General features: G+C 30.6%; 2 protein-coding genes across 2 annotated transcripts in view; one reads left to right on the forward strand and one right to left on the reverse strand.

Moving 5' to 3' along the window:
• The window catches only part of LOC131848284 (uncharacterized), a 179,811-nt gene that overhangs the window by 106,546 nt on the left and 45,736 nt on the right, over positions 1-27,529 (forward strand). The window contains exon 3 of the mRNA XM_059198091.1: positions 2,292-2,401. Coding sequence (XP_059054074.1) covers positions 2,333-2,401 — 69 coding nt within the window. The 5' untranslated portion in view covers positions 2,292-2,332. The remainder of the gene's footprint in view (positions 1-2,291; positions 2,402-27,529) is intronic.
• The window catches only part of LOC131848040 (collagen alpha-1(XI) chain-like), a 224,230-nt gene that overhangs the window by 33,483 nt on the left and 163,218 nt on the right, over positions 1-27,529 (reverse strand). The gene's annotated exons all lie outside the window — the stretch shown is intronic.

A 27,529-nucleotide genomic window follows, 5' to 3' on the forward strand; every position in this document is an offset into this window, starting at 1 on the left:
ATCGAGTTCTCTACAGTAATATTATTTTAAAGTATTATTTATTAAAGTGTTATTTTAAGTATTATTATTATAAAGAAGAAAGATTTTATTATTTGTAAGTTTATAATACATGACATCAAAAATAACTTGACCGGTTTAAAAAAATATTTCAGTGTTTGCAAGGTATCTACTCGTATTGTTAGTGTAACATATGCTATATATTATACGATCCAGCGGCGATCCAGTATGTAACAGGATATTTTAAACAAAACTAGACGGATTCTGATGTATATTTTGGCTTTTACGTTTATTCGCATGATGTTTACATCTAAATTTTGCACGAATTTGTAATATGATTCTTTGTGGAACATAAAAAATTTTTGAACAATTCCACGGGTATATATTTAGTAAGAATGTTTACAATATGATTTTGATAGATTATTTTTTATATAATTTACTCGAAATTTTATTTATTCGGTTTTATGACTGATTCATTTGCTAGAAACACAATACGACCCGAGAATACTCATTTTTTTGTACATAGAGTATATCCAATGCCATGCACTAGTTTTTACCTACGTATAAACCTGTTACATTGTAAACAGTGCATCATTACCGCGACCCGTGTGGGAACTGTCGCTAGGAAGCGGGGTCAATGACATCAAGTGCACCGACGCTTACGGATGCGTTCGCGCATTGCACAATAATAATAGTAGGTAGGTACTTGTGGTTAGGAAAAGAGAACATCTATTTTATTATTTTCTGTAGCTCATTGTTATAAGTGGTAGACGCTGTGGTAGCGGTATTCTATTTTTAAAATAACAATTCATTTATCTGATATTTATTAATGTTTTGAAATTTAGAACGAACAGCGTTCCATATTTAAGAATATAAAAAAAATATGCCGGGGACTCACTCGGCTACAAGCCCCGAACCAAAATTTGATGTAAGTACTATCTTAAAAAATGTTTAAGAATCAACTGTAATCCTAATACTATTAAAATAAATTAATACAAGACAATATCCCTTAATTTAATATATTAGTAAACCAAATGCTAAAACATAAAAAAAGTAATGATTATATGATGCATTTTTCATGCATCAATGGAGTTGTCAAATGGAGATTTCTGAGGAAAGTTTACGTGTGTAAGTCGTTAAGGTTTTATTTAAATTCGTCGAAATACCCGTGCCATCGACTATATACTATCAACACGCCCTGGTTTTGTCTGGGTTTGGGTGAGTCGATAGTATGAAATAATGGTAATAAAACGACTGCTATTTTTGTAACTTCATAATTATTGTTCCCCATTTATATATTATATTGAATCTCATTTATATTTTGCATAAATTAATTACGCATAATATAAAATCTTACTAATATTATAAACGTGAAAGTTTTTGAATATGGATGGATAGATGGATGGATGCTTGTTACTCTTTCACGCAAAAACTACTGAAAGGTTTTTGATGAAACTTTACAATATTATAACTTATACCTCAGAATAACACGTAGGCGTAATTTCATGTGAAACCGCGGGCACAGCTAATAAATCTATAAATGTTCTTTAATGTAATATGCTTTTCTGTCTACCATTAAGACATTCTAAGTTAATAACTTATAAGTATACCTATAAACATTAATTTGTAGGCTTTAATTTACAAATAACGTATGTTCCCTGGGAAGCCATGATTCCTCTTATTAATTATTTGATCATGTCTTTATGATCATGGTATTTGAATGATGAACATTCGACCTCATATTAATAGAGTACATACATCCTTGTTGTTTTTATAAATATTTAGTTCTATACATATTTTTTGCACAAGTCTTGAAATTAAGGAATGTTAATATTGTATTATTAAAAATCACACATAAAAAAGAACTAATTGAAACTACTTATTTTTTAAGGCGGTTAACATCGCAGAATAATATATTAAAATATAAACGATATTTTGCAATCGAAAGGTCTGAGTCAATTAACATAAAAATAAAGCACTAACAAAATTATAATCTCCTTATTTATGACGTCGGTTAAACATTCCCTCAATCATGTAATTACTGCAATTCAACGCTCGAATAAAGCCTTTTTACTATAAAAACTAGAATAAAAATAATTGGAACTGACGATGATACCTACAAAGCTGTAGAGTAAAATTTATTAACTCATTACAAGACTTTCGTTATATTAGATCTTATAAAAAAATTAGCGTTACACCATCTGGGGTTATAGCAGTAAGCGTATTTTGTTTATACTGTCCACATTCATTATCTTCAGTATTAGTTGACTAACAACCCGGTTTGCTTGTTTCAGAGCGATGTCGCGGTGGAAGGGTATACTGAGGTAGCCGGCAGATGGCAGCAGTGAGCGCGGCGATGTTCCGCCCGGGGGGCAACCTCGACCCCTGCTACGGTACGCAACGGGTAAGTCATGTTTTACATAGATGGCGTGAAAAAGAAAATTTTGATTTCGAACCACTAATATTTTCATTTTTTTTTTAATTAAATGGAACAGGAAATAAGTTGACTGTCCATCTTGATGGACAGTAGCAATACATGAAAAGCTCTATGGATAGCACTTTATCACTGACAACAGATATGTCTATCCAACCATGCGTTGTCATTCCTGAAGATTAATTTATCATGGCCATGTAATTTCATTGTCTATATCACTCTTTAAACCAAAGCTTAGCGACATTACTGGTAGACAGAAGTATCCGCTTTTTTCTCTTCTGGCTTCGGCGCCTTGTATTGCCATTAGCCAAGTGGTACCCGCTGTTAAAGTTCTGGCTAGTATAGTTTAAATTTCGCAGCACAAAGACTTTAATGGCATCTAATTCAGTTTGGCCTGCAATCACTTTATACTTACTGATTGTAGCCAAATGAACAGTGAAAAAGTTCAGGAAATTATGCCAATAAGGGTAAAGCACCATTCTGTTTCTGGAAGGTTACATGTTATGCTCAAGACTAAAATAATATTACTAAAGTCGGACAAAAAGCGAAACATCTTTGCTTCTAAAACGAATTCATGAATAACAATATGGCCCACTTAATTTCGGTAGTGGGAGTTCCTCAATAGTGAGTGAGTATACGCTGGAGCTTGCAGAGGATGATCCCTTTGAAAAAGGGCTCCGAGCATTATTGTATTTCAAATTAAGTTTGCTGATCTGTTCTAGTTTGATGTTAAACAGAGACAAATCCGGGTGTTAGATTGTTCTATGACTTTTGTTTGTTCGCTACACTTTATTGTTTTGTTTCTGTAAGTAGGTATTTACAAAGATTGTAAAGTAATGCTTTTAAAGTAGGATTATTGTGTGTATAACTACGCAGGTAAAGAAAAATTAAAAAAATACTCGATTACAGAGAATTTATTCACTGGGTCGCCTTATTAGTCAATTAGAAGCATGAAATGTAATAGACATGAAATAAAGTAATATTTGCGATTTAATATTACTATAAATAAAGAGGATAAAATAGTATAGGATTATAAGGGAGACAACTTGTAACTCGTCGGGTCTTCGTTAGTAGGTTACTCACTCTGAGTACTTACTCATTATCGTTGTAGTAGAGTTGTCGTTGAGTTATGTAAAATAAACCTTATAAGGTATAAACTAAAATATATAATTTTATTTGATGTCTTTGTTTATCTACACAGATGTCGGATGTCGGATGCCAATAGATAATTTGAAAGAAGATCAGATCAGACAAAAAATTGAAATCCATTCTGAGAAATCAGTTCAGTATAATCTCTTATAGTTAATACTAGTAATAGAATATCAATACATTAGTACTTTATTTGAGTATCTAAACTTTAATGAGCGCTATTGAGATAAAAGAAAGGCAGAAAAAGTATATTTATGCCTGTTAGTGATTAATTTGTATAAAATAAAATTTCTTAATCTATACTCGAGTACCATACCCAATAGCGTATCTAACCGTTTCATTTCGTAATAAACATACCTATTTGTATGTAGCGGAAATTAAATTTTATGACTGTGAAGCATTTAACGGAACAGGTTACATCCTTCACATAGCTAGAACACGACACGAGATATTTATACATTAAATTAAATATTACATCTCTTATTATTTCTTTTTTGTCATTTATTTCTGTGAACAAGAAGGTGCTTCTTTATGAAAAGAAAGTGAATGGGTTATAAAGTGAGAATTTTTTAACGTATATATTTTGTTCAAGAATTAGTGATGTTGACTGATTAGTTTAAAATGTTTTGTTAGGTATTAAATCTGTAGCATTTCGCGTAGGAATTGGCTTGGTAATTTTAATTAGAAAATGTTTAGTGAGTATCTACAAAGGGGCCGTTCAAGTATTACGTAAGCACTATTTATTTACTTTGCTTATTTTGCATAACAAGGGGAGTAGGAGAGTTTAGATGATGATTACATCATCGGTAATTATTTACTTTTTTACACGAGTGGCAATCCTCACATTGTCTTTGCTAAAAAAAACAATATATTAATTGAAAAATGTTTACGTAAGCATGGGGGGAGGGAGTAAGATCTTTGCTTACTTTTGCTCACAAAGGGGATGGTAAATAGGGGGGGGGGGGTAAATAATTATAATAAATCTGCTGACGTAATACTTGAACGGTCCCAGAGTAGATTACAATTGATCTTTGAAAAATATTTACAAAGATTAATCTTAGTTACTGCTTGCCCTATAAATTAATAAAATACCTTTTTTATTAATTATTATATTATCCATGGTAAGAGATTGGAGAGAACATTGTCCAGCAGTGGGAAGATATAGGTTAATATTAAATAAATAAAAATAAAAATTATTAGATATGTGTAAACTGTAGGTTTTTAGTTTTTATATATTTTTATTATTTATTTAATTTTTATAAATAAGTAATGTAGTTAATAAGTATTAAATAAATGAACTGAAAGAATTAACCAGTGTTTATTCTGGCTACTTGTTTATTTTATACCGATAAAGTGATATTCCAAGATTGTTTCCAAAACATTGGCACTTAAAGACAAACAGAATATAATATAACTGCTAACAATAGAGTTTCTTGCCAATGGACAATCTCTCGATAGAAAACACGGGAAGCATTTTGATTGTTTGTATACGAGACATATACGAGAATTTTTACCTTACCTATAAAAATCGGTTAATGTACGATGTTAGAGATATTGAGCTAGTGTAAGATATATTTTTTTAATATATAAGTGTTATAAGATTACAATTCCCGTACCCGAGTTACTTTATTATTCTTTTTTGGTAGTCAGGTAAAAATCTCAAGACATTAAGAAGTAGGCAGGTTTGTAATGTACATAATAATTACGATTTCAAGAAAGTTGATCCAATGCAAATAGGTGGCTCCTAAAACATCAAACTGACGTTGTATTTTTGGCAAATAGAAAATTGTTATTTCAACTGTCTCCTCAGAAACCTGTCTGCATTTAGATGACATAACGACTGTATATATGAATAAAATTACAGTGCTCCTAAAATGCCGCAGTTTGTTGTTGATTCCTTATGGCTGCTTCCGTAATGAGCGGTTTAATATCACCATCAGTTATAATCTTTGGGATTTGCTTTATTTAAAGTATATATTTTTTTATTTATTTCGAATATTTATAATGTGAGTAAATTATTTTTAAACTATGGTAGTAAAAGATGGAAATAATATAGTTCAGTTCTTATACAGGTGTACTGGATGTGTAGCAGTGTAATGATGTCCAATGCCTCTGGACTGGTGGATACTTACCGTAATGGGTAGGAGGCTATTTGCGATATATTGAAAAATAAATGTAATATATTTACCGAAATAGACACTGGTAAAGTCTATACCTCTGTCTACATATTCCAGCCACATGGCAGCATCCTTTATAACCGTGGCAGTGTAATTTCATGATGAGGAGACATGCCATCTTAGTCCTTAGGAATGGCAAAGTATGAGTGATATCACAGGCCTCACATAGAGAAATGGTGACCATAGAGAAATTTTCCAATTGTCTATTTTTAGATGAGAATATTTTATATTTATAAATTAATTTCCATTTCTTCCTATCTTACAGTGGTTAGTTTTGCACTTTTTCATTAATAACTCTTCGATTATATAACACAAAACTATACAATACTTCAATTGAAATTTGTCTATGGCTAAGTCAACTATCTTATTCTAAATATAAAATTTAAGAATGTAACATAACATTAAATTTATTAGCTGTAATTAAAAAAACAACTAGTGACGTTTTATACGCACAGGATTCGTACAATGCATACACGTGAGCACGCTTGTGACGTGTACAATCATGGCGGATGTTTGGTCAGCCGATAATGGACATGTAATAAGTTGTATTTGCAGTCGAGACACAATGCCACCGTTTCTTGTCGGTCAAGTGCTATTGACTTGCCTTTTGTGTTGCCCTGTTAATGTTCGAGATGGTATTATTCAAGATTGCGGGGGTGATAAGTGGTTTATGGTGGAATATTACGGGTATTGTACGACATGATCGGACTATACGATATACTTACCCTTCTATTCTTAAAAGCATGATTTTCGTTATATTTTTATTTTCCTTATTTGGATATTATCTAGTTCTTTATAGTCACGTTGAAAAAATAGCTATCAGCCACATAACAGTGTTTTGTGCTTTCAGCAAAAAGGGCGCCTTTATTATATTTATATGTGTTTTATTTATTTGTGGTATTTCTTTGATTGTATAATGTAAAATAAAAACTTAGGAACACATTTCAACTATAATACTGTTTTGTATGTACAAGGATACCTATATATAAACATGTTAACAATGGCGCTCACTTAATCAAATAAGCAAAATAGTTAAAAAAATAATACAAACTGCAAATTAGCTGATCGGTTTATTTACGTATGATGTTTTAAAATAGCGGAATAATATTAATATAATTATTATTACAAGTATGTGTACATTATTTTATAGTGTATATAAGTATTATCACAGATTTTATTTTAGGACTTCGTATTGCAGGAGAAAAGAAAATATAAGAATCTGGTGTATTATATTGTAAAGTGTAAAACCATAATCTTGTGTATCAACGAATGCTATATACTATAATTTTCTTATCTTAACAAAAACTTTAGTAGGCATTCAATGGAACATATAAACTGAACAGATTTATTGCATACAAAAGAAATGTACAAAGTGTCATCTATTAGACAATAAAACGCGTCATTATGACATTGTACTCCACAATTATGCAGTTTAATCTAGATTGTTAAAAGTGAGATGGATCCGTGAGAATTTATGGTGTCACCTTTTGTTGAAGCCGTTTGTAAACGCACTGTGATGAAATAGAAGAAAAGTGAAAACCTCCACGCGGAATGTGACAAGTATGTAATTACACACTGATATGGACTTTCGCGAGTGATCTTTGATGTGAGTTCATGGTTCATATAATCTTACTGTCACGTCAAGGAATAAATGATACGTTTATGTATATAGACATAAACAGTTGTATACTTATAATAAAAATGGAACTGAAAGATATGTGAGAAAAACTATTATTACGGGAATTTATTAACGTAATAGAACAAAGAACAAAGATTGTTAGAAATTTTGTTTGTGCATTTTTAGGCTTATGTCACAAAAATCTTATCCGTATCGTTTGATTTTCATTAATGTATTGTAGTAAACATGGAAGCTCATAATTTCTCTGTCTGCATGTATCGAAAGGTACAAACTGCATATAAATTTAGATAACAAGTTACTGTGTAAATATAATCATAATAATAACACAAATGTGATATGATGTCTATCTGTCTGTTACCTTTTCACTAATAAATGGGTTAACGGGACTTAATGAAATTTGACGTATAGAAAATTACGTGGTAATAGATCTTTTATCTCAAATATATTCAAAATTCTAATTCAGAATATCTTTATTCTTATATAGACTTATGATATGTTAAATCTACACAAGATATTCATATGTATGTTTCCTATAGATTTAGTGAATTTTCACGTCGTCTATCTTATATGTAATATTGGAATAGTATAGTACCCACGTGACGTCATATAAGTGCACCGCAAGTGAGCATAATGGAACAAAGGGAGCGCCTGAATACATTATCCCCATTTTGGGTTTTATTGTAACGTTCATTCATAAGTGTTCATTGACTGCAAACGGTATTCAGACTCGAAACGAGCATGAGCAAACCTGATTATTCGACAAAATTCATATCAATAGCAGAAATGTATTTTATTTTATTAAATACACTCGCGTTTACATTTGTGGATGTATTTTTCTTCGCTTTCTTTAGCCTATTCGTTGACCTACATTCACAACATCTGGCGAATTTTCTTATGCCGCGCAACAACACTGTTGCCCAGTCACGGTTTGTTCTTTGGGAATCAACAAGCCTGTCATTCGGGGCCGAATCTCGTTCTTCATTTCTTTTGATATATATTATCACATGTATATACCTTGTAACCATTTTCTCTATAAATGTTCCTGGTTTCATCTCTTTGCCTCCCTTTACGTGCAGGCAGACAACAATATGATATTAGTGGTACCATCATAGCCGCTAAAAACATATTGTATGAAATTTTCATCCTAAATGCTACAACCTTTTTTACCTGAAACCTTATCACAAGCGTGGAAGGAGTTTTCGCATTTTCACAATGTTGTTATTATTGTTATATCAAGACTGTATCTGAAATACGTTATTGTATTTGTACTGTATGACAATGAATTTAAATGAAAAATATACCGTCGAAATGACTATAACGACTCATATGTTATATAGTCATTTGTCATTTAAAACTTCCTGCCGAGGTTTTCTCACGAGACTACAGCATGGGGTTTTTCAAGAAGGGTATATTAAGGTTTCTTAAGGGTCGGCAACGGGCACGGGCGGGCATAGGCTACGGTAACCATTTACCATCAGATGGGCCGTATGCTTGTTTGCCACCATAGTAGTATAAAAAAAAAACACATTTGCATGAAATAGTACAATTTTCGGTAGATACTTATTGCCTGCTAGTAATGTGATTTCCTAACTTACATTTAGGGATTACTCATATTATAAATGACAAAGTGTGTCTAGTTCTATCTGTTTGTTACTTTTGCAGAACTAAACTACTGAATGTTTAACATCAAGATAAATTTTATCAAATAGGCTATCTTTTATCTCAAAAAATAGACAAAGTCATTTCTATAACAGTAACAATTGTGATTGGTTTTTAATATTCTCTTTGTTCAAATCAAATTATTCGTAATTTTGTGTTTAATTTTATTGATGTTAGTATTTGGACTAATTATTTATATAATGATGTAACCAAATGTTTGGAAATTTAATATTGCATAATATTTATAGTATTTTGCGTGTTACTACTTAGATATTAAAACGCAAAATCGGATGAAGTCATTATATAACAAAGTGTGATATCGTAATTTATTTTTGGTATCCAGTTAATGAGCTTTTACCGCGCGATAATATCATCCAAAATAGCTTGTCATCTCTATTATGTAGAGAATTATTATCACGGAAGTATTATGACACTTAGATTTTTCTTTTAATCTAAAAGAAAGTAGGAAGTAGGAAACTCCTTAAGGATACTTATTAATTGGTTTTAAAATTAATGAGGGCAAGTCGTCTTATTTGATATTATGTGCACGAAATATTATTTTTGTTTAAAAAATACTTCACTTATACATTTATAATTTAAGAGCCAAGCTCTTATTGGTGGATATTTTAACATTTCCTACGATTTTCCATTATTTTCTTTAAATATTGATACGACACGACTCCAACTTGTCATTAATTTAAATAAATACTTAACCTATTACAAGAATAAAAGTATAAATACTTTATATTTATTCCTTCTTAAAAGGCAGGCAACTCATTTGCAATTCATCGGAAGTTGCGGGTGCTCACGGGTGGCGGTAATTACTTACCACCAGGTGAGTCGCAGGCTCGTTTGTCTCCTATGCTAGAAAAAAAATCTTTCACCTATAGTAAGATGCACTGTAAATCAGTTGTTAATGGCTATTTTATAAAAAAATACTATTAGTGAATTTTAGAATATCAATATGTGCGAAGTCGGGCTTACGGTTGTGATTTACAATCCCGAGATTAGTCCCAGGTCGTATCGTTGTAACAGTGTACCAATTTTAAAGCAACGACGAAACTTATCGAAAACATGTAAAACAAATTTAAAGCAAAGAAATTTATTTATTTCTTTCATATCATTTATTATCTGCATACACACTGCTTTAATGTTAGAATTAGATAATAGTTAGTTACGTCAATCAAAAAGATCAACATTTTCCTACGACTAATCACTACAGACGTATAATGTAGGCATTACAAATATTAATTATACCATTAATATTTTAATGCACTCTCTACATTATTCAGTAACAGTTATTTAACCAGTTCCATTAAAACTATTATTATAATAATTTCAACCTATTTTGTTTGCGTTATTACATTTTTAGTTATATTTTAATCGATGATACTTTGGTTAGTTGGTATTAGACTGAATAATAACACAAATAGTTCTTATGTCTAAACAATCATTTATCGATATCTATAGTTTATATCATTAGAATAATAAACAAACTTATGGCTCACCTGATGGTAATTGTTAATGGTAGAATGGATGGTAGTTGTTAACTATTTCCGTGATCAGGTCAGGACATGTGATGCCAGTCTCAAGCGTTACTATTTCGGTGAATTAAAATCTTAAGCTTCCTTACCCTGTAATTTCTCTGTGTCATCCTTCATCTGAAACATATTTTTATAACAATAATCCTCAACAATTCTTTTGTTCCAAGCTAAGCAGCTTGTATTATGGGTACTAGAAAACATACTAAGGTGCTTGAAAAGTCTGCTGCTGCCAACAGCATTAAAGTAGTCCGAAATAAAAAGAATACGAATACATGTATCGAGGAATCCAACTTGCGACCATCGGAAGTAAAGCGGTGCGCGAAACATCTAGACCACCGAGACCAAGGCAAACCTTGGCGGGTGAAACAGTTGACACAGTTGTATTCACACAGACGACCATCGACCTCGACCTCGGTAATATTAAAAATGATATGACTTTTTAGAATCATACCAGTGGATGGTAGACTACGCCTTATATTGCAGAGTCATCCGGAACGTTCGAATATCGTGTTAATAAAATCTCTTTTAATTAATTGATTAATCTGTAACATATGACCGTGTATAATTAATTTAACGGTCGTGCGCTTTGACCACTAACAAGCATATATTTCTGAATGAGGATAATAATTTGCACCAGTTCTGACTTAACTGTATGTACCATGATCAAATCAACATTTTATTTCGTTTCAGCGTTTGAATGTGCATTTCTTAGTATCGAATTCTTCGTAACATACATTTTGAATAGTTGAATAAACCTTTTGTTAGAATATTTTAAGTCTGTATTTTTAAGTAAAAATAGTAAAACTGTACAACTGTTTATGTTCTCCGTTTTTATTAACTATGATTTTTGTATTGACCGGAAGAGGGAACCCCACTTCCGGTTTTTATATATTGGAAAATGTCCTCTTCTTTTCAACTATTGTGATAAGTTTGATTCAATAAATAAATTCATAAGTACACAGTAAATCATTTCCACAATTGTCATCGCCTTTACCTATACTTTAAGATTTACTTCTATATCAATTTGTGTACCTACGTGTCACAGTAGTATCAATATGCTTAGTATTAATTTTTTTAAATATATCGCAATATTTTAATATTTTTAAATATACCATAACATAGAAACCAAAATTCATAGCTTTTATAGTAATCTCATAATAGCGACATATAATTAATAATAAAAACATATATAATTTTGTTTAGGTCTTTATAAGGTTCGTCGTAATGAGTATGCCAAGCTCAAGTGATATACACATGTCAACTATTTCTACCGATAAGGGGCCATCTATAAATTACATCACACGATTTCGGGATTTTTGACCCCTCCTGACCTCGAGGGGATGGGGAGTACCATAAATTTGACCAAATGTAAACGACCCCATTCCTTGTCGAAATTTTGTAACAAGGTATTTATCACCAAATAAGATCTCGTATGGTGATATTGACAAAGTATGCCCATATACGAAAAAGTGCATTAACTTATTACAATTATTCTGTATAGGCCATAGTATTACAGGCTGGTACTCTAATGACTAAAGAGGTCTAACAACTGTACACGCTGACCTGAATGACCTGAAGATTCATTTAATCTCGTACAGTGTCTCAATTCCCTTCTCTAATCTCATACATTTTCGTATTTCGATCGATTTTGTTACGTCAAAACCCCTTACAAATGGATAAAAACGTCCTCGTGCCGAAGGTCAAAAATCTCGTTCATATCCGAGTATCTTTGTACGTTTGGCATTCCTGGGTCAGTGGTTTCTTGTATCAGATATCGCAATTGCTTATCTTCATCTATGGTTCGTGTCGTGCAGTATACGAGGTCCCATAGATAGGTCAGAGTCAAATTTTACCCAATTACGAAACAAATATCCTTTGTATTTCTACATTCAGACATACGGTGACCTTATTTAGTATCCAATACAAGTCGTGATGTTAATATTAGCTTTTCAATATGTAATACGACTAGTTAAAAACTATTGTGAGCGAACCTTTGAATTGAAAGTAAGGCCACATTATTCTATTTCTATGCAGGAATCTGTAATGGGTCACGATTGAAAACCGTCCCGTTACTAAACAACCTATTTGTGTCTACTTATTATATTATATTTGTACATATCAATATCTTCGTATTAAAATATCTTTATAAAATCGCAAAATTATGACGAAACGAAAACTGTATGAATGCAAATCGATGAATTATAATAAATTTTTCACAAAACCTGTTAAATATCAGCGGATAAACATAGACTAAAGAAAATTGACAAATATACCCGCAAATGGGGAACCAAAAAATGTTATAGATATTTTTAATTAGGTCACTCATATTAACTCCTTCATTAATCAAATTTATTTATAGTTGTCGTTTAATATCACATCAATAGACGGCAGTCTAATATGTTGATATCGTTACTTGCGTTATCACGCAATTAGTATTATATAGACTGTGGCTAGAAAAAGAACTAAATGGATCAGACAAAGGAAAAAGGTACTTAGGCACTAAACTGATAGCGACCCAACCAAATAGATACCAGATTGAGTTCCATTAATGAATTAACGTTAATCAATCATCATGATCTTGCTTTTCTATTCCATTTTATTTATTACAATGACTTTTTGTTCCTCACTTTTATTATTTAACTATATCTGATGTGGATATAGATGAAAGAGATTCTAAATGTTCATGGATATTTTTGTTGCATATGGTATAGGATATAGTTAAGGAAAGTATTACATATGCATGTGGTTATAAGGGCAAAGGAAGGCCGAAAAAGAGATGGATGGATGATATGGTAAGAAAGGCAGTAAATAACGAGATGACTGCGAACAGGGATGAATGGAAGAGAAAAACATTACGCCGACCCCAAGTAAATGGGATAAGGAAGAAGCAGATGATGATGGTATAGGATAAAGAGGAAAAAGGTCAGTTAAGCCATCATGGGGATTCTGAATGATGATAGACTAATTTATTTCGATGGATTCTTAGAAGAGCTTGCGTAGATTCCGACTTAATATGGTACATTAATAGGACTAGTCCCTATTACTTATAATCCTCTCTCCTCACGATTTATAGGATAGGGCTAATATCTGTGTAATAAGTAGTGCAGCTATTGAATGCAGCATATATACACATACATAGTATATACATATATGCACTCAAAAATAATGTACTGGCATGCGGATGCTTACATACGCTAATATTTAGTTACAATCATCGAGGAATGTTGTTCTGTCTCTGATTTAGCATAGATAACAATGTATAAGATACAGTACATCTTACTGAGGTATATAGGCCGACTGAATTTAGATATAAAGTATCCAGAGCGATAATTCTATTATCTATATCGATGAATTTTATTCGAATCTGTCCATAGTTCTTGTATGAAACTTTAACAGACATCGTTAATAATAATAACCCAGGATATGGTAAGTCACATAGCGTTATCTAATCTCAAACTAAGCAGAGCTAGTACTATGGGTACTAACATTAACAACTGTAAGAATGACTTTTTTGTAAACATATTGTTTGTATGAATCGAGATTTATATTTTTGACATTTAAAAAAATGAATTGGAATTGAACCTGTGACCATTGGAAATAAAGCGGTATACTAACCCGCTACACCACCGAGGCCGTCATATAAATGTCTTAATTAACTGTCAACAAAACATAATTAACTTGTTAAATTATATTGACGATTGAATAATACTAATCCGTAATGTATTAGTATTATTCAATCGTAAAACATTTACACAAAAGATTATGTCATAGCAAAATAAAAATATTTGATATTATCAAAAACTTTCACAAAAGAAAAACTGGTCCAATAAATGCTAATAATACATGTAAATTTGGCAAGTATTAAAAACATCGTTCGATTTATCATGTGTTTACTATTTCTAATTTGCTAAACGACCACATTACGTAACAAACAAATGATCCAACTAGCTTTCAAACCAGTCCTGCACGAATTATCCGCCGATAAAATCACCCGGTGTCTACGTCAATAATTTATTAAGTTAGTTTTTATTAATATTAAAGTTAAATATTTCAGCTATATTCAATAATATCTCAAGTTAGGTCATGCGCAATAATATTAATTTATGTATTTAAAATAATTTTGTATGTACGAATATGTTTTGTAAAAAGTTTGGCGTTATCAATATATCTGTCTTACACAAAGTCGTCGGTTTTTTTATTAATCGATTCGTTCAGATGTTTAGTTATGAAAATGTAACGGCCAAACAGACATACATAGACACTTAAGTCTTTATACTTAACTAATAAATTGTGCCTTTGTATACGGAATTGTTATAATTAACCGTATACAGTATACAGTGTATCGTAAAAAATAGCTGCTTTACGGCAGAAATATAGAAGTACTCATAATAATGACATCGATCATTATCCCTCTTATCATCTGACCCTTATCAATGTATACGTCAATGGTATACGTTACCAGTTAGATGTATGATCTCAATTATCCTACCTTTCTCGTCAAGATACTTCTAAAACATACCAGAATTAGCTAATTACAAAAGACATCAAATTATATCAAGCCTACTTCAACAAACTCGACATTCGAATGTTATTGAACTAGGGTGGGTTTGTTTTAATGAGTTTTTGAAATGTGCCAGTCAACTGAGTGATTTCTCTGAATTAAGATTAGAATATGAAACGAATATACACAGATACTCTATTTAAATTATATTAATTTCTCATATAAATGATGAATGATATAAATTACTTGCGTTGCGTAGCGATGGAGCATGTAATTTCCATGAACGAGGCGAGGCGAGGTTCAAGGAAAACCATTTTTTCTAAACTGACTCGTGTCTGTTATATCTAAGTACATTGTACTTGTAGCTCCCGAATTATACCTATTTCTTTTATGGAGTATCTTACCTATAGCTTTTACTTTCATCATTCTAGTAATCTCTATACTGTGCTAAAATTTAGTCATGGTCCACTAGCATCTATCGACAGTCTAAAATATTTTTATTATCATCGTCCTTGCATTGCGTTTGTCTGGTCTTGGGGGTCTCTCCATGACTCTTTCGTCCTGATTCCTTTTCCTGTTGTCAGTTGCCCATTTTGTAGCTGTTTTCGCCACAAATTCCCCATTACTCAGTCTTAAGACTGGGTTTGAAATAGTTGACTTTTCTATGAAATCAACGAAATGTCGTTATACAAATATGAGTAGATAGGGAAAAGGGGTTGTTAGTAATGAGAACTAGTGACCTTTTGCTAGTAATGCATAATACTCGGTACATGTGGTCCCGTCTAGTGACCGTCGTGGTTAATGCCTTTCGAATTTGTCTATCTTTTCGATATCTAGGATATCTGCACTCATGTTCAACCTACTATTCTCCAATAGTGACAGCACGTTAATACCATTACTCAGTGGGGTGCAACACTGCTTTATTATAAATCACAAGAAAAAATAGATAGATAGTTATAATAAAACCACTTCTCTTATTGTATACCAATTTAATTTTATGTTACATTAAAAGTAAACGTTATTATTACATGGAACATTAATCATATTGCAACTTTCATAAGGTTCTATACAACAATAACCACGTCCAAAGTAGCCTGTGCCTAAAGTAAACATAGTAAACGGATGCATTGCGCAATAGACTGCGAAAGGCGCGACAGGTGCGTACGCGCAGGTTCCGATCGTCTAACGCTTTCAAATTTCGAACTATCGGTCATTGTTGTTACACATTAGATGGAGAATGTTGAAATTCACCGCCTACATTGTAAATAGATATATTGTAATTTTATGTATACGGTTTTCGATCGCATTATTATGAACGGGTGATTTGCATTCGTATCTGACTTTGCGATCGCTCTAATGAGCTATAAGAATATGTCATTTTGATTATTTCAAATTGTCCAGGGGTATTATTATAACTATTGTTATATAAATATAATTAATACATATTTTTAAATTCGTAACTCTACGTATTATATACTCTAACTCTAACTATATTAATCTAACTCTTCTTTGTTAATAATAATAATATCTCAGGATATGCTACACAGCGCCACATAGTCCCAAGCTAATCAGAGCGTGTATATATCCCATAACTAGACAACTGACAACTAAATACTTAATTTTTTTTAAGTACACACATAATATACATAGAAAACACTCAGACCGACACAAACCATAATATAGAATCGAAAACATTAACCTTCTAACAGTTCAATCCGACAGGAATCAGACTTGTATTTCTAAGTTATCTAAATTAGTAGATACAAGTTAGTTCAGTTTAATTAAAAACTGGTTAAATACAGTTATCATTATAAATATGCATTTAAAGGTCAAACATAATAGGGTTGCTTATCTCATATCTAATTCATTTTCTTAACTGGTATCATAAGCATAGAATATATATGCCTCTATATAATATCGTTGATTAAAATATTCGCAAGGTCGTGAGAGGCTTACTAGGTTATTATTATTATTACACCGCTATTATATAGATCTTATCCACTGGAAATTGTTATGGTACTTGTACCAATTATCATTAAATGTAATTATGGATGATACATTTGAAGAGAATAATTATTCTAATTATCATAACATAATTACCATAAGTAAAAGACGTCTGTATGACGATCTCACCTATTTCAGCCGCCGTTTTGTAAAATGTGTTTAGGTTCTAGGATGCGATTAAGCAGTGAAATTTCAGTATAAATGGCATGATATCTTAGTCCTCTGCCAATGGAAATTAGTGGTACCACATGATAACGTTCCTGTGCGGATGACGTAAATACGGAACGGTTCTCGCTTACCATCAAGTGTACTGTCGACTTATTCGTCATTCTAATTACATAGATAAACTTGTATGAACATGTTTTATGTATTGTTTTCTGGTTTTAATAATTTTGAGATACAAAGAGAATTAATAATCCTTTTATTCTCTCTGTAAAATGAATTCGCTTCCAATTATGAAGGTTTTAGTACTATTTAAAAGTATATTGTTTATTTTTACATATACAATTTCGCCTATATACGTATACAGCTGAATAAGTTGGACTATAGTCTTTTTATAGATAATAATAGATCCCTACAATAATCATACGTGTGCGAAACCGGGTGGATCGCTAGTTGACACACAAAATCAATTATTAATAAGGTCAAATGTTAAGAGTTTAATTGATAATTCAAAAACCAGTTACGGCTAAAATCATTATAATTCTTATGTTTGGCATCGTATGAATATAAAATGGCTACGTAGGTAGTTGGAAAGGGTACGAAAAGACACAAATGCCCCAGGGAATAATTTTGAAGGTAAAATGTCGCAAATGGCTTGTTCTATATCTACTTGGAGGTAAAATGCGAATAAGGTGGAAAAGGGTATTTGTTTCCATTAAGTTTTATGAGTGTGCGTTGTATTGATGATAGAAATTATTCAATATTGATGCCATTGATGGTATAACGGTTTCACACCTTCCAAAGTATACTGGATACAATCGAAAATATTCCATTTAGTAAGTATAACAATTGTTTGTCATATAAACAACAGTAATAGAAATAATACATTGAGTACCTTTGCAAGCGTACTCTTAAAATGGAAAGAATGAGAGACAGAGGGACAAAAAATCTATAAAATAGGAAATCATCATCATCATCATATTTGTGAAATTAAAAACTGTAAAATTAAAAATATAATACATAATCCTTAACATACATGTACCTATACAATAAAAATTCTTGAATGAAACAAATAGAAGAATAGATTTTAAAATTGATTAATTATGGAATACCCTGTCGAATTTATTTGCTGCGAATTATGAACAATCATATAACATTTCCGAAAGAATAATATTTCAGCGTTTTCTGCATGTTCATATTTCAAATTCATGTTCACATTGAATTATCAACCTTAACACCATTTCTGTAAAGCTGCTTACATAACATGAAAATATTCTGAAATCTATTTGTATACAATGTGAAATGGAAACCAGTATAATTGCTTCCAAAACGGCAATTATCTTTTGTATACAATAACTGTCGTTATTCACGGCCAATACGTTTTAAATAAACACCATTTATACTACATCACTTTGTATGGGTTTTGTTTACAGTTATTGTCAATATTTAGTCATACCTAAGTGCAATTAAATTAACATAATCCATAATAATATATACATACATTGTATTAAACAAAGCTATAAATAATTACTTTCAGCAATAAGGTCGCCTTTAAATACATGAGTTTAGTTTGCTAATTAATTGTATCTATCTTCTATAATTATATTACGTAAATAAAGCTGTCTGTTTGTTACCCTTTGACGATTAAACGACTGCTAATTTTATAGTTTCATATGAAGATGAATTTTTAGGAGAGACTTGACGACTGATATGGTGTATTTTTATCAATATAAAGTAGACAAAGTATCAGCTTATTATTTATTTAATTGCTTGTTGAATTCGCTATTTAGTACTCATATTTTTTTTTATTCGTGAATGTATATAGAGTTAAACAAATAGTAAATTTAAACTTTTGTAAACGTGACGGTTCGATCGACGCGTTACAGACGAATGTGTACAGATGAATACTTACATGTATTATACATGGTACATATGTTAAGTACATATTGCGTTAATAAATTAAAATTTCTCCACTTTCCTATCACGACACAACATCGGCCGTCTGTTACGAAACTACAAGTAACCGGTTTCGTGTGTGATCAGCATCCGCCACAAAGCACAATGTGTACAATGAAGACATCATGTTTGCATTGATAATAATTATGACACTGCAATATTTAAAAAAATACAAATCATCTTAACCCTAAGTCATATTATTAATTTGAAAGTGTTATGCCTACATTAGTAATATTTATGTCAACCATATATCTGCCATTTATTTACATTTCCACATATTATACATTTCTGTGTAAAGTCAGTTCACGTTACGACTCGTTGCGTCGAATGCGTTACTAATAAGCCATGTAGCATACTATCCAATAAACATACTAATGTAGTTCAATTATTACACCAGTATACTCACTACCTAGATGTTAGAGGAAATAAAAAAAATAGGTAGGCCACCTGTATAACATACATACATCTTATATACAATATCATGTATAACAGTATAGTACTGAGGTGCAAAACATCGCGCTACAGTGTGTTTATATGTTGTTTAGGGACGAATGCTGGTGAAAAGCAGTAATACTTGTAATAATGAGTGCTGCTTGTAGGGTCTGCACTGATAATTATGACTGATTTATTTTGTTACTCAAGTAAATATTTATTTATATCAACTTTGCTATTTGGCCGTTAATATTCACACAAAATTGTTAAAAATGTAATTCTGAACATTTAATTAAATAGTAACACGCAGTTTCTACTTATTCTTCTTATGATAAGACAGCATTAGAAAAAATATGACTATTCAAAAGTGCTTATATTCAGTTTATTTTAATAAAGCTATTTCTCTATTTCTAAATAACAGAGTTTAAAAACTTATCTCTTAGTGTCTTATTGTGTGTATAGTGTTAAATGTCTTTACATCGCGTAATACCTATACTTAAAAAAATAGAGTTGAACTAATAATCTACATGTTAACTACTGCAACTATATTAACTGGATACAAAGAAGTTATTCTTAATACATTTAAGGTTTGATTGATTTAAGGTTTGTTTTGCTTGAAGTTCCAACACCAGATCAATATTGTCTGTCTACGCTAAAGCTAAAAAATGTAATAATAAATTTCTGTATAAAATATACTTATATGTAACTTGGAAGTATTATCACACGAAAGACGAAATTGGTAAATAATGAAAGCAATTATGTATTTATCGTCCAATCTCCAATTGGTTTATCGGTAATTGCCTCCAGATAAAATCGGATTATTTCTAATTAAGCACCGCTTTTCTATACAGTAATTATATGACCTTTGTTATTTTGTTTCATGTTTCCACAGACATCATAATATATTTTTCCTACTTCAAAAAAGAGGAAAGTTCTTAATTCCGTTGTGTTTTTCTCCAATATTTTTTTATGTGCCTATCTCAAATAGCAAACAAGTTGGCCGATATGAGGACAAGTGTAAACCATTATGCATAAGATTCCCTAAAACCTTGAAATTTATATTTTGTAAACTACTTGTTAGATTTTTGTTGGTACTGAATATATATAATGTATTAAAAATGTTATATAAAAAGACTGAATAAAGTTGGCCAAGGTGAAAAATAATGTTTAGACTTCAAACAAAAACTTGTTCAAAATGTCAAGGATTAGTTGATAGTAAGAAAATTTAACATGGTTTCGTTTGTGCATAATTTTTCTTTATCTAATATATTATTTATATATAATAGTAATATTAACATACGATTTATTACATATTTCTAATATATTGTGATTGCTTATTTTTTATATATTAAGCAGCAAACTTATTGTCAGTAAATAAAAGTTTTTAATTTGTCACATTTTAGTGTATTGGTATGGTTATATTAATAAAACTGAACCGAATTCGCTGGTTTGCTAGATATATAATTTCTTAATAATATAATAGTGATATTGTTAAGATAGTTTATATAATAATGCAATAGATAAATAGCACAGCACATCTTGTCTGTTTTATGTCAGAACTAATATCATTATGTTAAACTATCAGTGATAAACCACATTTTTGCAATAAATTTCATTTCAGTCAAGGGTACATTAATATTTCCAGTTGCAAAGATAAACGTATCGTTACAAATGTTATTTATCAAACCATAAGAGATCAGACGTTTTGGCAAATTATATATCTAACCGTCCTATATAATAAAATATTGCTGATTGAATTTTCATATACTAGCTTTATGAAAGTTTTTTTTTATATTCGAGGTTGGTAAACAAGAAACAACTTTATTTTAATATCGATTATATAGCAGAATATTGAATCGTTTAATACATTAACAATTCAGTGAAAGTGATACGTACAAAATCCAAAATGTCTAAAAAAATGAAGGTTTTTAAATAAAGGTATAAATAACTTTTGTGCTATTTATTCAACGTTGAATGGTAACAAAAACATAACAATGCTTCGAGTACATTTATTGATTAAGTAAAGGCAATCACAAGTAATTGGGAATTTAGGATGGAATATTATTTAATTTAATGGTAGCTCTTTCATATTTATTTAGTACATAGCTATATATCGCTGTTCTACTTCCGTGAACTCCAATTAAAAAGTATCCTATATTTTATTCTCTAACAGTCATTACATTGAATCACTGCTTCCTCCCATTATTTGGTATTGGCGAAGTATTCATGTCTAAGCTTACTCTTTTATATTCTCGTCGTAATTATGTACGGAGTGTTGTATCTTCGAATATTTTGAGTAGACCTCTGGTTTAAATACCCATAATTCTGTTCGTTTTCGCTCTCTGTTTATAACAGGAGTATAGGTACTGTACAACTATTAACCCTCACAATCCGAGCGTGGCCGCTTTTAGACCGCTCTGAGGAAACATCCCACATTTTATTGTTGCTATAAATTTTACGTTCGCTATAGGAGTTGAGATTGCTCGTGGATTTTGCACTGTACCACCATGGCAAGGTGTTGTTTATTTATTTTTAACCGACTTTAAAAAAAGAAATTTAATGTCTAGCTGAACAGCGATTGATGTGAAATATGTAATTTAATTATTTATAAAATTATTTATGAATAAATTTGTAATACATAAATATTATTGTAGACATCAATGCTTCGTAAATAACGAGATTTTATATTCATTATTTCGTAATATCTCAATATAAAAGTTAAAATATTTTTATATATACATATATACTCGTATGTATGTCCAATCAAATAATGTTCTATATAGCGTTGCGTAAATTTTAAGTCAATCTATATTTATTTTAGAGTTTTGCAGGTACAATTATACAGAAGCTAACTTCATATATATGTACAGATAAGAAAAGACGTAATGTCACTAACATGTCAGACGTAATAGAAAGCCCTGACAAGAACAACTTTTGTAATGTGATGGAAACTGCAATAGAAAAATAGACATGCTCCATGTCTATTTTTCCGATAAAAGTACAATCTGATCTCAATCTAGAAACTTCGCTATTCACTTACTTTTCTCAACAAGTGAAAGTATAAATGACTATAAATCAAAGAATGAATAATTGCTCTCTTTACTTTGATAGTAATGATCGATGAAATTAATTTATACTACACTTTATTCGGAACACGGTAGCATTTGGAAGTAATAATCTTTATTAAGTAATAATATATCATATTTATCAAACCAGATCTTTCAAGAGGCAAATAAATAGAATCTGGTATCAACAAGTAATTTACTATAACCAAATAGGAATTTGATATTGAGATTTTATTGAAATCGAATTTCTATACCTCAATATTTTAACATAATTATTATTTTTATTATATAATTGCGTACTCTCTGATACAAGAGTCAAACGTACGTATATTTTTATATTTTATTTAACGAATATTTTATCTATCTTTTAGTTCTCCGGAGTGGCACCACGTGGGAGTCGCATAATAAAGAGCCGTCCGTGGTGCTTTCATGTATAAAGCGACATTACCATTTACCAGCAGATAGACTATACACTTCTTACAATTCGAATTACATGAAAAGAATCAGCTGTTTGAACAAAGAATATTCTGGAACATTCTCAGCTTCCAATATACCCCGCCAATTACATTTTAATACGAACAATAAGTACAAAAGCCAATATAATTTGAAAACATCATAACAGTTAGAGCACGCGTATCTGCGGTAAGGCAATAGAAATTATACAAAACGACCTATAAAGAGAGTGTCTAATCGGCGAGACCCTGACATGTACATTAGCATCTATAAATGTTCAACTGCAGCACGCAGACATTCAAAGGAAATTATATGCGTGATTGTTTCTCATTTGCGTAATAATTGTGGTTATAAAAGTTAATCTCTTATTGAGATTCATCCAATAAGACTAATCTGACGATGTAATCTGTACATATAATATAAAGAATGTCACTAATCATTGATTGTCAATGAAAGATATTAACGTAAAGGTACCTTAAATATATTTTTTTAATTCTTTCGCTATAGAAATGGTTTAACCGTATAACTAGTATACTGTGTAAGCTTCACTTAATATTTAGTGTTTGTTTTAATTAAATTGATTTCTAAACAAAATGTTATACAGATGCAATTTTGCAGGCTATAAAATATGTTTATAGAGAATATTAATCAAAATTGCTTTTTTATAAAAACATTAACACAATTTTATTGTCCTGGAATGTTATTATTATATTGTTATTTTTCATAACCATGACAATATTTGAATCTCTATGCACTGAGTTGGATACCTACACCAGAAAGGAAATATTCGTAATATGTAGCTTAGTTAATGCGTAATAGAGCCGTCAGCTATGATAAGTGTTTTTACATATAGAAGTATATTATATGAACGTTCATTGCTTGACCTAAATGAATTTTATTAAAAGCATTGAGTAACAGACCATCGTGTTCTTTGTTAAATAATATTAACCCTGAAATGAGGTCATTAGTATTAAAGCCCCAATTAATTCCTAAAGGAGCGCCGCCTTCTCAATATCCATTAAATTTTTAGCTGATTTTAAATAAATTTGAATTTTAAACACAGTCAGTCTGAAGTGTCTGTTATTACAGTAACGAGCTTATTTTTTGGAAAAATAACAAATACAGTTTTTTTTTCTTCACGATTTTGATAAGAATTATATGTATTGTGTATTGCATAGTACTTACATATATTTTTATTTAGCAGAATAGAAGGTGTTTTTATCCTGGTCCATCACGTGGACGCACTCGTGAGTTTGAACTAGTGTTATTGTATACAGGGCCTACTGTTACATGTGTATGTTACGATAATTAAGTTTCATATCTTGGTAGCATTAAATTATTAAAAAATATTTTTCTTTATTAATTTGGAAATTTCCTATTGTTCCTACGAAAGCAGATGGTGCCTAAAACGGCAATAGCTTTATGTACATCATCATCGCTCATACCTCGCCTTTACCTATTGTTAGGGGTCCCATGTATATATGATAAAAATATCCTATGTACTTCTCTGTTCCAAAATACTACTTGGATGTACACTAATTTATGGTTATAGATTGAGCAATTGATGTATGACATATAGAGCCTCTTTATACATACAACAAACAAAAAAAACAAACGAATTTACTTGTACATCTAGTAAAGATACTGTATTATCGACAAAGTTATAATGTGTAGTGACGTAGTGCTCTCAGAGTGTAGCGAGGTTCATCTACAACAGAAGCCAATTCTGTTTGACTTCAGTAGAGCGAAATTTAATAAGTGATGAAGTAACATCTCAAACTATAGTTAGCGGAACTACATGTATGGAGTTACACGATGCTTTAAGGCCTAATTCAGAATGGACGGAGAGCATGAAATTATAAGCATGATTTCAAGCAGGGTGCTGAATAGTATTTGCTATAGCGTTTTGGAGCCTTTGAATATGTCGAAGCAAGTCATTATTATACCTGATTAGTTATCGGTAATTGAGCTAATAGTTATGAGGGTATATATAACAGCTGTTACACGTGAAATCGTCTGCTTTTTTGTGGCAAAAGGTGGCTTATATACGTCCGTGACACACATCAACTTTCATTATACTTTCAGCGGTTTAGTCAGAAATACTTTTGTATTTATAGTACTTGCTGTCAGCTATAATTTTGTGCCTTTCTAACTTAAAAGTAACCTGTGTCTTTATTGTTACTTTACTTTAAATCTTCAAGGCATTTTAGGATTAGTCGTAAATAAGTACAAAACAATTTCAAGATTAATCTCTTAATATGAAATCACTTATAAACAGGCACTTTAATATTTCATTGAGGACTAGACGTACCCGTACATTGAAGTTATTGCGATTTCGCATTATATCAGTATGAGTAGTACTATGTTCTAACAAAAAGTGATGTTGATTATGATCGCCATAGTTTATTTTAAAAATAATACTACATATTATTATGACTAGTGCTAAGCGTCTGATGTGAATAGGTTTTTAACAGCAAGTTTGTGTGTAGAAGCTAATATAGTTTCTTAGTGAAGTATTAACTACAGATAGCCGTTTCCATTTTGTTCTATAAATTTTTATGATCTCGTTACAAAGTAGACTTTTTCACACAACAGAACCCTAATTACTGACTTATTTTGTTACAAATTGGAGAGGAGTTTTGTTAACACTCAGAGTTGTTATTACATAGTAGTTGTGTAGATTTTGTTTCTAGAATAGTATGTATATAGAAATGATATATTCAAATATATTTAATTGTATAGGCTTTGGTTTTAAAATTACGGTAATTTTACATAACTGTTTTACTTTACTTTGTTTTGTTATACTTATATTTTATATACATCTATACTAAATTTACATCTAAAAATAGGTATATAATCCATAATTCGATATATACTTTTAGGTGTAAGCTTTTACCTAATTTAAGATCCCGAAAATACGAATTAATTGGTACTGGTATCAAGTAAACACTAAATACATGGCAGAACATAAACCCAGCCTGAGTGCATTGTGCGAAAGCTATTGTTGGTGTTAATTGAAAATAAATTAATGTTATCGCCATGGCTATATCCAATATATTTAGGTACACAAATCACATCACACAGGTATATAAATCTCACACATAAAACCTCTTTAGTAGTGGAATTATTTTTTAATGACATTTATTTAAAAGTAAAGAAAAATAAAAAGTAAGTAAATAATTTTGAATATACAATATTAATTTGTTGACACTACTAACAATTTATAATGTTACGTTTAGTCACTATAGCAAATAAAGTTATTAAAGTTATTTTGAAAATGGAATCGAACATAGAATAACATAGAACGAAGAATGATCGACATGATATGGCGGGAAAATAATTTATTATGCATAGTAGATTTATGTTTTAGGCATTGTTTAAAGCAAATTGATTATGATTTTAAATTTGAATTTAAAAAATAGATTTATTGATCTTTTGTTCACTTACTTTTGGTGAAATTGTTTATAGGCTAATTTTTTAAACTAAAAGATTTGACTGCAGTATTTGTTATCTTCAGAATACAGAGCACGTTTCTGTTACATATAGGTATTTTTTTGTATATAAAATTCTTACTCCTACTGCTTTGATGTTGCAAGTTCAAATTCGATTAGATTGTGCGAGGAATGCGGTCATTCATTTTTCTATTAAAGTTAAAAGCAAATATAGAATTGAAGAAAAACATAAGTAAGTAGTTATATTTTTCTTTGTGAAATAACTCAGGCGTTAACTGTTCGAATGCTTGAGCACGTTAATGTTGTATTAACACGAAATTGCAGTATTTTTATAGAATATTATTACTCCTGATATTAAACTAAGTTTTTTCTATTTATTTGCTTTTTTAAACGTTGGGTATGTTAAGTAACCATACACATAAGCGTAATAAAATGGAGTGTATGGTTTTATTTATCGTATCCTCTGTTGTCTAGCAGTTTAACACTGCTATACTTCCCAAGGGTCATAGGTTCTATCACCTCTCAATACGAACATTGATAAGTAAATAGTTAATTTAGAAGTTACTCCTTTTTAATTCTATTAATATTAGTTAGTTGACATACTAAGAAATTATTAAATTAAATTAACCTAACTTAAACAATAAAAGTTGACTATACAACATGTTTAAAATATAATGTGAATTCGGAATATTTAATATTATGTTATTCGAAAAGAAAATACATATTAGGCTCTATTGTTTTTAAAACATATTTTATTTTACACTAATATTTATAATTATTACTGGAAATTAATGCAGTTCGAGATGAGACGCTGTAACGAATTTGTCGTACCCACCCTGAAAAAGACTTCCATATGAAGTCTAAACAATGGCTATTATGTAGCAAGTTTATGAAATGATCGTACG

Source organism: Achroia grisella, unplaced genomic scaffold (genome assembly GCF_030625045.1).
Source record: "Achroia grisella isolate CSIRO2021 unplaced genomic scaffold, CSIRO_AGI_Agris_v1 utg546, whole genome shotgun sequence".
NCBI classification, from domain to species: domain Eukaryota; kingdom Metazoa; phylum Arthropoda; class Insecta; order Lepidoptera; family Pyralidae; genus Achroia; species Achroia grisella.